The sequence below is a fragment of the Ailuropoda melanoleuca genome, chromosome 16, assembly GCF_002007445.2.
Source record: "Ailuropoda melanoleuca isolate Jingjing chromosome 16, ASM200744v2, whole genome shotgun sequence".
Lineage (NCBI taxonomy): Eukaryota > Metazoa > Chordata > Mammalia > Carnivora > Ursidae > Ailuropoda > Ailuropoda melanoleuca.
In genome coordinates, this window is record NC_048233.1 from 69,403,064 (window position 1) to 69,416,298 (window position 13,235).

The following is a 13,235-nucleotide window of genomic DNA, read 5'->3' on the forward strand; positions in this document are numbered from 1 at the left end:
AGTGGTTCCTAAGATATAGGATATTTATTGCTAAAACCAGGGAAGTCTGAGCAAACCAAGATGAATTAGTCCCCTTATCATAGGGGGCATGGCTTTGTTTTGTTCACTATTATATATTCAGAGTCTTGAACAGTGCCTGGATTTAAGTAGGCTGCTCAATTCATACTCACTATGCAAATTAAGCCATTCTAACCTAAAAATACTCTAACCATGTTTTCTCCTTATACCACTTCCTTTTTTCACTTCCCCAGTGTTTTGTTTTTTCTTTTTATTCTGTTTAGGGCTTCAAAATATTAATAGTTCTGCCTGCAGACGCATACAGTGTTCAGGGAAAATTTGATACATGAATTAAAATACGCTCACATACCATTCTTTCAAGGCTCAACAAATAACAGATGAAAGCACTTTCTAAGCTATAAAACACACAATTTTTATTTTTGAATTACCTTAGGATTACTTAATGGTATCTCACTAATTTCCACAAGCCCAGTTTCTTTCCGACATTAATTGTGGATCTTTACTCCTGAATATCAGTGCTTCCTCCGATTACCAAAATGGCTTTTAAATACCTATTACAAATCACTCTCAAGATTTGTTATAAATAGAGTTTAATGATAATGGGAAGAAGTTGAAATCATGTTGGCCAATAAATGATATTTTTATCTCATTAGCATATATTTTCTGATGAATAATTGATATATATTGGCATTTGCCTTTGATAGGAAGTATGGTAATACATGTGTTTATAGAATTATAGATTAGATAGATAAATTATATATATATATATATAATTATCACATATATATATACTCTGCAGCTTTTTAAGCATTTGTCGGCCAGTACTGTGAAATTCCTGGTTTCTTCACTTTTCTTGGAGGTAGAGGTTATATTAATCATAATAAAAGTGCCAGATCTTTTAAGCGGAGTTGGAAAGTAGAAATTAAAAGAGGTACCCCTTCTACAAAGCCTAGGGGATAATTTATTCACCTGTATGATATTGTTAGGGTTGAACTCCAGCTCAGGTAACTAATGACAGATCCTGATTTTTGAGTACTTCTGGAGAATCTGAACACATACTGAGTTAAAATACACTTCTACAGAGGGTAAGGGTATGTACTGAAAAACAAAAATGCGATTGAGCACATAAAAGCTGGCATTGATTTTTTAAGAGTGACTTGTTTGCAAGACTCCTGAAAAAAATTTAGGTGAGAATACGTAGCTACATGACATTTTTATGGTCAGAGTGAACTAAAGTTCATTCTTTAACGGTCAATTTATTTTGAGCAATACCTTTACAATTATGAGTTATTCTGCTTGAGGGATGTTGGAAAGAGAAACTTGATTACTTCTCTCTTTCATTTTGTAAAAATTTATTTCTTAAAAACAGAACTAGCCATAGGACTGGGAATTCCACGTCAACATTTGACATTTGAGGCATTTTACACATTTCGTTAAGGTTAATTTTTCTTCATAATGATTCCGTTAGTAAAGAAACTCATGATTTCCCTAGTATTACAAATTATTTGATTTAAAATTTTATAGCAGCTCCCATAAAAAAGTATATACCATAAAATATAATTACTCTTGTGTATGTTTTAATATATTTAGTTGGATTGATGTGTCACTTATTTCTCTTAGAGAACCATACACGCTACAAAGCTAGCAACTGTGCTTAAATAGAAATTAAGTTCCACTCTATTTTTTCCTCTTTCAGTGTGGAACTAGGGGTTGAAAAGTAAGGAGATTTACTAATTGTCATTCAGAAGCCTTACTGATACATAGATATAATAAATGCGAGGGGTTCCCATAACGGGTTTTCATCCTGATATGCTGGGGCCGAGCTAATGCATATTCTGCCATGTTCCCAGGATTAAGGGACATAAATCAGAAGGGATTCCCCTGCCAGCACAGAGACTAGTCCCTGTCCTTCACACCACACAGAAGGTTCCCTTTCATCTGGGTTAAAAGCCATATATTCACTACTTCTGCCAACCACATAAAGACAGAATTGATACCATTTGGACAAATTCAAACTCAGCATTCAGCATCAAATGGTTAATAAAGTGTAGTCTTAATAATCTGAAAAGTGAAATTAAATTACTGGACCAAACATTGCAAGATAAGGCTTTACGGTCTGGAGTTTCGGAGGTCCTTACTGTCTGTAATTTGTGCAGTGGATATAGGAGAATCCTTGTTCCCTGGGCATGACAAAATTTGCAAAACTGAAGGATCTTCCAGTATCATGTGCTTTCATGAACACAGCTTAACTGATTGTCTCACTGCAACCCCCCTCCCTCCTTTTTTTTTTCCTTTTATTTATCTCGAGTAAAAGCAAAAGGAATGGCAGTTTCACCTACTGCTGCTAAACACTTGTTATCCAATTTAATGATATAATTTTTTATGTAATGTGTATATATTTCTTAAATAACGCTAAGAAAGGGTGAAGCCCCAGGACTTTAGTTGGCAGTGCTTGAAAAAACAAAAGGACATGAACTGATTTGTGTTGTAAGAATACTTCACTCAGCATCTAAACTTGGATCTTAATTGACAGTGCACTCTCATTTATTCAACATTTCTTTTTTCCTCTCATGGAGCCAGATGTATCTTATGTTGTATCCTGCTGGAGCGTGGAAAGACAACGGTATCACAGCTGGTTTCTATCTAATACAGAGGCTTTAGGAATTCGTATTTCTCCTTATGGCAGAAGAAAAAAAAGGTACCTCATTTTTCAAGGCAACTTTTGAAACTCATTTTTATCTAAAGTTGCTTTTGTACAGGGGCGCCTGGCTGGCTCCGTCGGAAGAGCAAGTGACTCTTGGGGTTGCACGTTTGAGCCCCATGTTGGGTGTAGGGATTACTTAAAAATAAAATCTTTAAAAAAAATAAAGTAGCTCTTGTGCAGAAATTACATTCTAATCAAATATAATAATATGCATATAGATTGGAGGGAGACGTTTTTATAAGAGATTTGACTCTGTGCTAAGTATGTGTTTTTTTTTTTTTTAAAGATTTTATTTATTTATTCGACAGAGATAGAGACAGCCAGCGAGAGAGGGAACACAGGCAGGGGGAGTGGGAGAGGAAGAAGCAGGCTCATAGTGGAGGAGCCTGATGGGGCTCGATCCCATAATGCCGGGATCACGCCCTGAGCTGAAGGCAGACGCTTAACCGCTGTGCCACCCAGGCGCCTCTGTGCTAAGTATGTTTTATGAGAAACAAAGGAATGGTTTCCTAGAAGGGTCTGATGACTCAGTCACCCACACGTTTTGTGTGTGATATTTAATGATATCACGATCTTCAATATCCTTATTGAAACTAGCAACCTGAAGACCAAATCAACAATTGAACACATCATTTAAAAATTACATTGCTTTAGAGCACTGCGCTGTATTCACAACCACTCACCTGACCCTTCTACTTATTTAAGCATCTTGAAGATAATCCCTAAAGGATAAAGGATTCAGGGCTGTTGTTGATGTTTTTCCACTTTTCAATATTTACCTTGGAAATGTTGGATAGTCTGGGGACATCAATTTAATATTTTTTTCATGTTTCAGTAACTTCTGTTCTAAAAAAATGTCTTCTTTTCCTTCCCCCATGCAAATAATCCTTCTACTGTCAAGTTATTTTCCAGCAATCTGTATTCAGAATTTCATAGTGTGGAGTCTCAAATACTCTGATTTTTAACTCTGATTATAAGGCCTCAGAGCAATCATGGCCTAGCAACATTTCTCTCCTCAAACACTGGTCAATGTTCCAAGATCAAATGACCTATTTCAGTTTGGGAAAAGATGATATTTGATTACAGAATATTCAGAATATGAGGGAACAATTAGTAAAGCTGTATCAGGGCCTATGTGTGTGAGCTCTACCAAATTCTCCTATTTTGCCACTGAAAATGTATTCGGACACATTCAGAAGAATTTAAGAGATTGATGTGATAGTCAGGTGTACAGGATTCCTTATAGAAAAAGGAAATGTTGCAGAATCTTCTTTCTAAAACATCTTTGATGTTTCCCTGAAGCAAACTGCATACCTTTCATAGGGAAAAAAATACACACACACACACACACACACACACACACACACACACACAAATTGTCATCAGGCTACATTAACTTGGATAATTATAAAGGACATATTTTTGGTGCACACGAGTATTTGAGAGTACTACCAGTTGGTTGCCTTTGGATAGAATAAAGAGAGATTGACATAGAATTGTGTTTTGCTACAAGGATATTCCAGATGTTAGACAGTCACGTGAACCTTCTGCGGGACCAAGAAGTCCACAGTGCGTGATGGTCGCTAACACATCTAATACAGTGCAATTCCTATACTGAAGGGCCAGAAGCCAAGTGTGCTATGTAGAGCAAATACGGACACTGCTAATCACAAGCCTCTAGGCACGTACCTGTAGGTCATACATTTACAGCACTCCACACTTCAACCCCAAAACCTGCAACGAGGACCTTCGGTCAAACGTGTTTCTAAATTTACTGTGAAGGTCAAGTTTGGCTTCACCAGTCTTTCATCAATACTTTTGCTTCTAGAATGTATTTATTAGAGCAACTGTAATCTATAGGACTGAAATGTATGCTTTCTTACTTCAATTTTAGTTTGAGTTCACCTTTCATTCTGTTTAGTAGAATTTTTCCAACCATTCAGCCGACCCTCACAGCCAAGGGGAGTTGTGTGCTGGGACTAACTCCGTAAGAATTATCAGCTCAAAGTGAATGAAGGCTCACAGTCAGCAGAGAGCTCAGTGAACACAAATCAAGTAGAGAAGGCAGGATTCTTTTCCCTCTTGGCTTATAGCACTCTTCTTTGGACTAGCACTTGCTGGATATCCCTTGGTGGGTTGTTTGTTTGCTTTGTGATCTGGCAGCTTGGGAATATATTAAGTACATTCTATATTGAATAGCTTGGGCAATGACAGCCAACATGTTTTCCCCTTTTTTTGGGTCTTCTCCACAGTGAAAGTAAATGTGAATTGTGTTCCTAACAAAGGGAGGTAAAATACAAGGGAGGAAAAAGCTACTGGAGAATTAGTGATCTAAAAAAAAAAAAAAAAAGGTAAAACCCTTATGTGGCCTTAATCATTTGCTTTCTCTTCATTCCAGTTCTCCAACCTACTTTGCTAGTAATGATTGATTTTCCACACCTGGAGACCACAAAACCCTGGCGTGAGCTCCAGTCTGCAAAGTTAAGTATGAGTATACAAGCTGCTCCTCCATTAGGAAATGAAGTGTTCTCCAGCTTGGACATCACTCGTTTCACCAATGAGGTGGTTGGTTTCAAGGTCAGTAATAAGAGGTGTCTGTTTTCACTTCGTTTCACATAGATCAAGACAGAAGTCATAGACATACTATGTTAAAATATCAGGAGAGGGCCAAGGTACCAAGAACCAGCAAGGTTCTCTTTTACCTGAAAGCTAGTGTATCGTCTCATACCTAAAATTTCTCCAGTTCTTTCAAGTACTTCTAGTGAATTACCACTGTATTAACATTTCTATCTCTCGGTGTGCACATACCCATAGTGGCAAATCCATACTCACACCCCATTACAGCTCTGCAACCTGCATTTGAAAGAAGAGAGTCAGCTCTTCCAGAAGGAACAGAAGAAACCATAAATCGAGGAGCTTTCTGTAATAACAGTAACCCAATATTTTTGAAATTTCAGGTTCCCAACTCACAGCCTTCCACCTAACAGTAAAATGAGAGCTAGTTAATAATAGGCTGATATTTTCCTAATTATATTTCATACGGATCATGAGTGATTTAAGAACAAGAAGCAGGTCTTGTCAAGTGTGTACCCACAACACTAAGATCCGTGTTTAAAACATAAAAGGTCTTTAATAATTACTGTGGAATTGAGCTGAATTTGCTGATACTCAGCACCAAAAATTATTTTTCAACTTAGATAATTTAGAATACCTTCACATTCTCTTGTTGTACTTAAGCCAGTAGGACTTAACTTAGGAAACAGTGAATAAATTATAATGAAACTTTCTTCCAAGTGGGATTGAATTTACTTCACAAAATCATTATTTTTTAATCTGAGCATTCTACAAAGGGTGCTCCTAATGAGAAGGGAAAAAAAAAAAAAAATAACCACAGCATCCTTGAATATAGATCCAGCACCCAAGTCAGCTAATGAAATAGGACCCCCTAGAGACGGATGCTGTGACTGAAGAATACAATATTTTTTTTCTTTCTTAGAAAGTAGCAAATCTAATTACCTTCAAGTTTCTCACATTTGAGCCATACTACAAATGAGTTGTGTCCAGGTACAGAAAAACCAACAATATTTTATTTATAACCTTATTTTTTAGTTTTTGAACTACAAATTCTGGTTCTAGAGGTGTTTAAAAGATCATGGGTTTTATAGATGTTCATATGTAAATTAATCTGTTGTTTGCTTACTTTTTTCTTTTTTCTCTTTTTTTTCTTTTTTTTTTTCTTCTTTTTTTTTCTTTTTGCTTTGCCATTGAATGGTTCTCCTCATAAATACAGAACAGGTCATTACATGAAAAATATAAGATCTTGCATTTTTTTTAATCTCGTTCTCTCTTAAAAATCTATTCCTAATATTGCATTCCCCACTGGACTACTTCATAAGGGCATGAGGGAAAGAAAGGAAAGAGAAAAAAAAAGAAAGAAAGACAAAATAGACTGGATCTCACCACTAGAATTCACCATAAAAATCTCAAAGTGTAACAGAATTCTTACAAAATTTCCTAGGCCAGTTCTTTAGGGACTTGAGATCTCCTATGAAAAATATGGCAACCAGGGAAGGCAGGGATGAGATGTGGGAAAATAGTAAATAAGTGCAGCAAAAACAGGTTCTGAGGAATACACATAATTTTGTCTGCTTTAGATCACAATAGAATTTTTAATAAATAAATTTCTTTTCTTTTTTGTTTTTTTGTAAAGACACTTTTTTGAAACAGTAGATTTAGCCCAGTCATTTGTGTCATTTTTAATAAACTGTCTTTTTTTTTATTGTTTGTTTTCTGTAGCTCTGTAAATGTTTTAGATTTGAGTCTCTTGTACATTGTCTTTAGAGTTCATTCGGATCAATAACGGTTCATGCACTGAACTGTGTATTGAATTTATTGTGTTAACTGTCGTTGTGTGGTTGAAGGGAGATTTGTAAGAGTTATAGTGATTTAGGTGCTCATGCTCGATAGCAGGCATGGGCAGGTGGCTTTCCATGGGCGTATCTCCTGTAATCTCATCATCCACATTAATGATTTCAACAGTCCTCGTTGGGGCGTGGTGGTTTTGCCGATGGTGCTGCTTCCTCATCTTGTAGAAAATGACCAGCATCACTGCAGCCATGAGTGTGATGGCCACAAAACAGCCAATGATGATTTTGGTGGTCTTCATGACCTCATCGATTCCAGGGATCCCACTGTTTATGTCAGTCACTGGGATGGTGAATGTTTTTTCTGTCGACCTTGTGCTCTGTGGCGTGAGAGAGGTGGTCACATTGGTGGTCTCCCAGTCGATCACTGGAGTGGGGCCCACGTTGTTATCTGTGGTCCGTGCCTCATCCTGAGAAGGTTCCATAGTCTCTACTGTGACAGTTGAAAAGTAAGAGAAGGGAGTAGTGGTTGCTGCAGTAACATTCAGGGTGGCAGAAGCAGTGGTATTTCCAACGGAATTACTCACCATACACGTGTACATGCCTGTGTCTTGCACAGTTACATTCGTGAAGTTTAATGTGCCGTCACTGAGCACAGCTATCCGCACTTTGTATGCCCCATGTGTCATGACCGTTCCATTTGGAGTAATCCAAGATACAGAGGTCAGGGACGTGGAGGCCCGGCATTTCAGCTCAGCTGCCATGCCCTCAGTGACATTGAGGTCTGCTGGGGGCTCCACAATCACAGGAGCATAGCATGTGAAATAATTCTGGTCAAGCTCCCCGATGTACCTCCCTTTCAGATTGGGAGGAGTGTTACATCGAGCACAACAGGCTGTGTTGGAGGGGGCCATGTCTTTTATCCACCAGCTGAGCCACAGAATGTCACAGTTACAGTTCCAAGGGTTGTGATGTAAGTGTATCCGCTCTAGATGGTGCAAGGGCGTGAAGAGGTCATGAGGCAGTAACGTTAGATTGTTGTGTGCCAAGTTTATCTCCACGAGGGACTGAAGGTTATCAAAGGCATTCCGTTCAATCACTTGAATCTGGGACTGGATCATCCACAGTTTCTGAAGGTGCATCAATCCCTGGAACGAGCCAGGCCTGATGGCCGACAAATGATTCCCAGAAAGATCCAGCTCATCTAGTTTTACGAGAGGTGTCAGGTTAGGGATTTCGCGGAGGTTGCACATGGCAAGGTTCAAATACCTCAAGTTGGACAGACCTTCAAAGGCACCTTCTGAGATGTATGAAAGCCTTTTCAATTCCCCCAAGTCTAGACGGCGCAAAGAAGGGATTCTGTTAAAAGCATAAGAAGGAATGCTTTCAATGGGGTTGTTTCGCAACCAGAGCTCCTTCAGTTTAGACAAATATACAAAAGCTCCATTTGGGATGGTAGTAAGACGATTGTCAAAGAGTTCCAGAGTATTGAGGTTTGCCAGACCATTGAAGGCCCCGATTTCAATTGTTCTAATATGATTCCTACTCAACTGTAGGATTTCCAGGTGCCTCAAGTGCTTGAAGCTATTCACTTTGATGATCTGGATTTGGTTCTCGTGGAGGTTCAGCAGCCGCGTGTTGGTGGAGATGCCATCTGGAACCTCCCGTAGGTTTTTCCGGACGCAGATCACCTTGCTGAACTGGTTGCTGCAGGAGCAGACGGAAGGGCAGGTCTGAGCCCGCACCAGACCAGCCACCACAAGAAGTTGAAGAGCCAGCAGCACCACAAGCAGGGGGTCAAATAGGGCCCTGTTAAACCTAGGACCTATCATTATCTGCTGTGGATGTAAGGTCATCTTGTTCAACATTCATAATTTATCTGGTGTTGGTCCTTCTGGAGTTCAAATGCTCTGTAACATAAGAGCAAAAGAGAGTATTAGATCTCCTTCAGATGTCTTTCTGGAGCAATGTCAGTGATACACTATATCAGCTAAAGCCATCATTTCTCAGACTAAGCAAGCAACAAATCTGACATTCCTTATTCAGCCATGCAGCTCATATTTATTGAGAAAATGTTTCTGTACTTCAAATTAGCAGTCATCCACAGCCCATATCTATCCACTATGCACTCACAGAGTGGAAGAATGAGGTGAAACACCTTACTATAGTGTTTACCAACCAAGTATGACTTGAATGCCTAAGGACATACGAGATGTGCTCTACCAGTAGGTTCAATGGCCAGACCAGAAAATAAGATTTGGGGCTATGCCCAAGAAACTAAAAGCTCCCTTGCAAAATCAGTAATAGCTGATATGTTATTGAGGATTCTTCTGTGTGCCAGGTACCATGGGCTATAGACTTCACAAGCAATCCTGTCCGGGATAGCTACATAATTTGCAAAGCCCAGTGCCAAATGAAACTGGGGGATGGCTTCTTAAAAATTATGAAGAATTTCAAATCCGTAACAACAGAGCATTAACCAAGCGTGGGCCCTTCTGTGAATGGGTCCCTTTTCAATTACATATGTTGCGTGGACTAATCCTTTCTCCTCCTTACAGCACTGTTCTGAGGTAGGCACTTTTACAGTCTCCATTTACAAAATGAAGACATTTAATCATAGGGAAACTAACATGGCTGAAGTCACAAAGTTCGTAAGTACAGAACCAGGACTCACACGCTCGTCTGATTGGTCTAAGAGCATCTGATCTCAAACACTCCATGAAAAAGTTTCTGGGAGAATGATGGCAAAGGCAAAAAAATTTTTCACGATTAATTTCTCTAAAATACCTTTTTTGGGGAGTGACCTCAGCTGTAAACCCTGGCAACTTGACTTATTGTACCTGTGAAGATAACTGAAACAATGGCATGCACAAATGTACATAAACTTTGAGATTTTCAAATACCCAAACTCATTACAATATAGCAACTGCTACCTATAGGCAGACATACCACAAATTAATCATTCCCATGAAACGTAACTTTTATGTACGGAGGATACCTTAGTATAACAGAAATATTATATATCTTATACCCCTACTCTCACTGATTTTAAGTAGATTTGTGGGAAGGGGAATAAAATAACCACTTTTTGCCTCTCTTCCAGCACAAGAAAGAGTTTTAAAGGAGCTTGGGTTACCCAGTGTATGTCCCACTCTTATCATCATTTGGGCACCTGTGTAATGATTTCTTCCAAATCTCTCATCTCTATCAACAGTGTCTCTTCTATGAATCTCTTGGAAACAAACAAAGGAAGAAAGGGATGGGGGATCACCACATTTCAACTAAAAAAGGCACTAATTTAGTACTTATTATGTGTCACCTTGGACAACTTACTAAACTTCTCTCCATGACACATTCTCCTCACTTGCAAAATGGGAATGATAATAGTACATACCCCTTAGTGTTGTTGTGAGGATAAAATTAATGTAGATAAAGCACTTAGAATATTGCCTCCCACATGGCAAAAACTCAGTGATGTTAGATATTATTATTACTGCTCTTGTTGTTGCTTTTACCCAGACATCTTGCTGAGTACTGGGCATATAAAGATGAAGAATATAATTCTTACCCCCGAGGAAAGGATAATTCAAAAGCTGAGACAGAGAAGCAAACAGATGAATTATAATAATCTATATTCATTGGTATGAGACCAGGCCACTTTGGCACAAGGGCACTAATGTCAGATCAGCCCAGTCTGTGCTGGAAAATCAGAGGATTTTCAAAGAAGAGGACCATCTGATCTAGGTTTTCTAGAAGAAGTTGATTTAAAAAAAAAGGAAAGAAGAGCATTTTAGGCAAGGATCATCTCGAGCCATGACAAAGACCCACGAAAGATCTAGTACATCCAGGGACCAGTAAACAGTTCCCTGTGGCATGAGAATGGAGGGCCTGGGGAAAAGATTTCTTTCTTTGGGGCTGGTGCAGCTCTAAATTGACTTTTCATACTACCTAGTATGATCATTAGTCTCTGGTTCTGTTTCTCCCACTAGCCTGTGAACACCATGAGGACAGAGGCCATGTCTTGATGGTTTTTCTCACCTGTCACACTGTAGGCACTGGATAAAAAAGGCTATTGTAAATGTGCAGAAACAGTTACTATCTAATTACAACTCTGCGTATGTGTAATAATAGGCACTAATGTAGTAATTATAACTTTCTATCTTCTATTTTTTTCTTTCTTTCTCTCTCTCTCTTTTTTTTTTTTTTTTTTTTTTTTGAGATAGAGCTTACCAGTGGGGGCTGAAGGGCAGAAGGAGAGGGAGAGAGAGAATCTTAAGCAGACTCCACACCCAGCACAGAGCTCAATGTAGGGCTCCATCTCACGACCCTGAGATTGTGACCTGACCTGAAATCAAAAGTTTGGACATTCAACCGACTGAGTCACTCAGGTGGCCCTATCTTCTATATTTTCTGATATTTTGGTATCTGGGGCCTTGTTGTTCCAGAGAGACCCCTCTTAGGGCTAGCCACTTCTTAGAGTTAGTAAAGGACTTACCCACAAGCATGCCTTTCATATTCAAAGCAATCAACCTGAAGCCTGTATCCCAACCACCACCTTTATCAGGATCTCACGGGGCTAGCCAATTGCAAGCCTGCTTACCTTGCCTTCCCTTGCTTTCTCTCACAAACCATGATAAGGGCTCTTGCTCAGATTTTCCCTTACTCCTTCTACCCCCTGACTCATCCTGGTGCTCCCCTGTGTGGCCCCCGTGTGGCATGGCATGCTCCCTCCTCTTGGGAACTGTGAGTAAATAAATAAATAAATAAATAAATCTTCAGTGACAATTGTCTCCTGATTTGTTTGTCTCATCATACCGAAATAATAATAAAATCTACATTTTATTTATTTATTTATTTTTTAAGATTTTATTTATTTATTTGACAGAGATAGAGACAGCCAGCGAGAGAGTGAACACAAGCAGGGGGAGTGGGAGAGGAAGAAGCAGGCTCACAGCAGAAGAGCCTGATGTGGGGCTTGATCCCATAATGCCGGGATCACTCCCTGAGCCTAAGGCAGATGCTTAACTGCTGTGCCACCCAGGGGCCCCTAAAATCTACATTTTAAAACAACTAATCACTAAATAGCAGGGCCCTGCTCACCTTATTAATCTTGTTGATGGCTTTATAGGTTTATTCTATTGTCCCATTTACACTGTGACAAAAATGTGATTGATAGGCTTCTCGACCTGAGCTAGATTAGGAGTTATTTTTTTTATTGTAAATTTAAACATGACCTTAAAAACCCTTGTAGATTTCCACTTTAAACAGAACCCTACTTAAATTTTCAGTGACATGACCCCTGAAAATTTTTTATTCATATGATTTGGTGTCGTTTTACATTTGTTCCCCTCTCTCCAACACACACTTTTTAAGGTGATTGGGCATTTAAAAAATAGTACATAGAATCTCTGTTACATTAACTGATGGGTGTTTTTAGGATTGGGGTCCCAGGGTCCTGCTCCTCTAGTTCACTGCCCATCTCCAACCCTATGACTTTCAGAATCCTAGGTCTCTGGCAATAGAGATATAGAGAAATAACAGATTGACTGCACATAGCACAGAAGTGAAGAAGGTAAATCCTTTGCTTAAGATAAGCCATTGGCTATCCTTTTCTCCTTAAAATAAATAGCAAAGGCAGCCATATCCCATGGTCAAGAGAGAAGGTTCTAGTAAAGACTTCCTAAATTTAAATGCCTGCTTAAACCTTCATGACTCTACAACTGGGAAAGAAATTCACCTCTCTTTACTTTACTTTCCCATCTGTAAAAGGGGAACACATTGTCATCTACTCAAAAGGCTTTAGTTAGCAATATCACATGTATATATGAAGTTACCAGCTCATAATAAGCAATAGGTAATAAATATTTAAAACATATTCAAACTAAAAATAAAGTGATTTTTTCCATTTCTTCCTCTTATATAAGATAGGAATAACACTAATATCTATTATTCAAAGTTATGGTAAAGATTAACTGCAATGATCAGAAGCACGCTTTCATATGTAAATCCAATACATTGCAATTAATTGTAGAGTGCATGTATCTCTCCCTTTTCAATCCCCAGGCTGTTTTATTTTCTATTTCTTGCTTACTTCAAGGTCTTTCTGCTATTGCTATTAATGAGATTTCCTATAAGTCAGTCATAAGTAA

General features: G+C 38.7%; 1 protein-coding gene across 7 annotated transcripts in view; it reads right to left on the bottom strand.

Annotated features, from left to right (window-relative positions):
- Positions 1 to 6,287: 6,287 nt before the first annotated feature.
- Positions 6,288 to 13,235, bottom strand: part of LRRC4C (leucine rich repeat containing 4C) — a 156,861-nt gene continuing 149,913 nt past the window's right edge. For 6 of the 7 annotated variants that reach the window (XM_002925196.4, XM_019805902.2, XM_011232270.3 and 3 more), the window contains one exon: positions 6,288 to 8,996. In XM_002925196.4, coding sequence (XP_002925242.1) covers positions 7,032 to 8,954 — 1,923 coding nt within the window. In that variant the 5' untranslated portion in view covers positions 8,955 to 8,996 and the 3' untranslated portion in view covers positions 6,288 to 7,031. Of the gene's footprint in view, positions 8,997 to 11,686; positions 11,716 to 13,235 lie in introns of those variants that run through there. The other variant, XM_019805904.2, reaches the window with a different exon arrangement.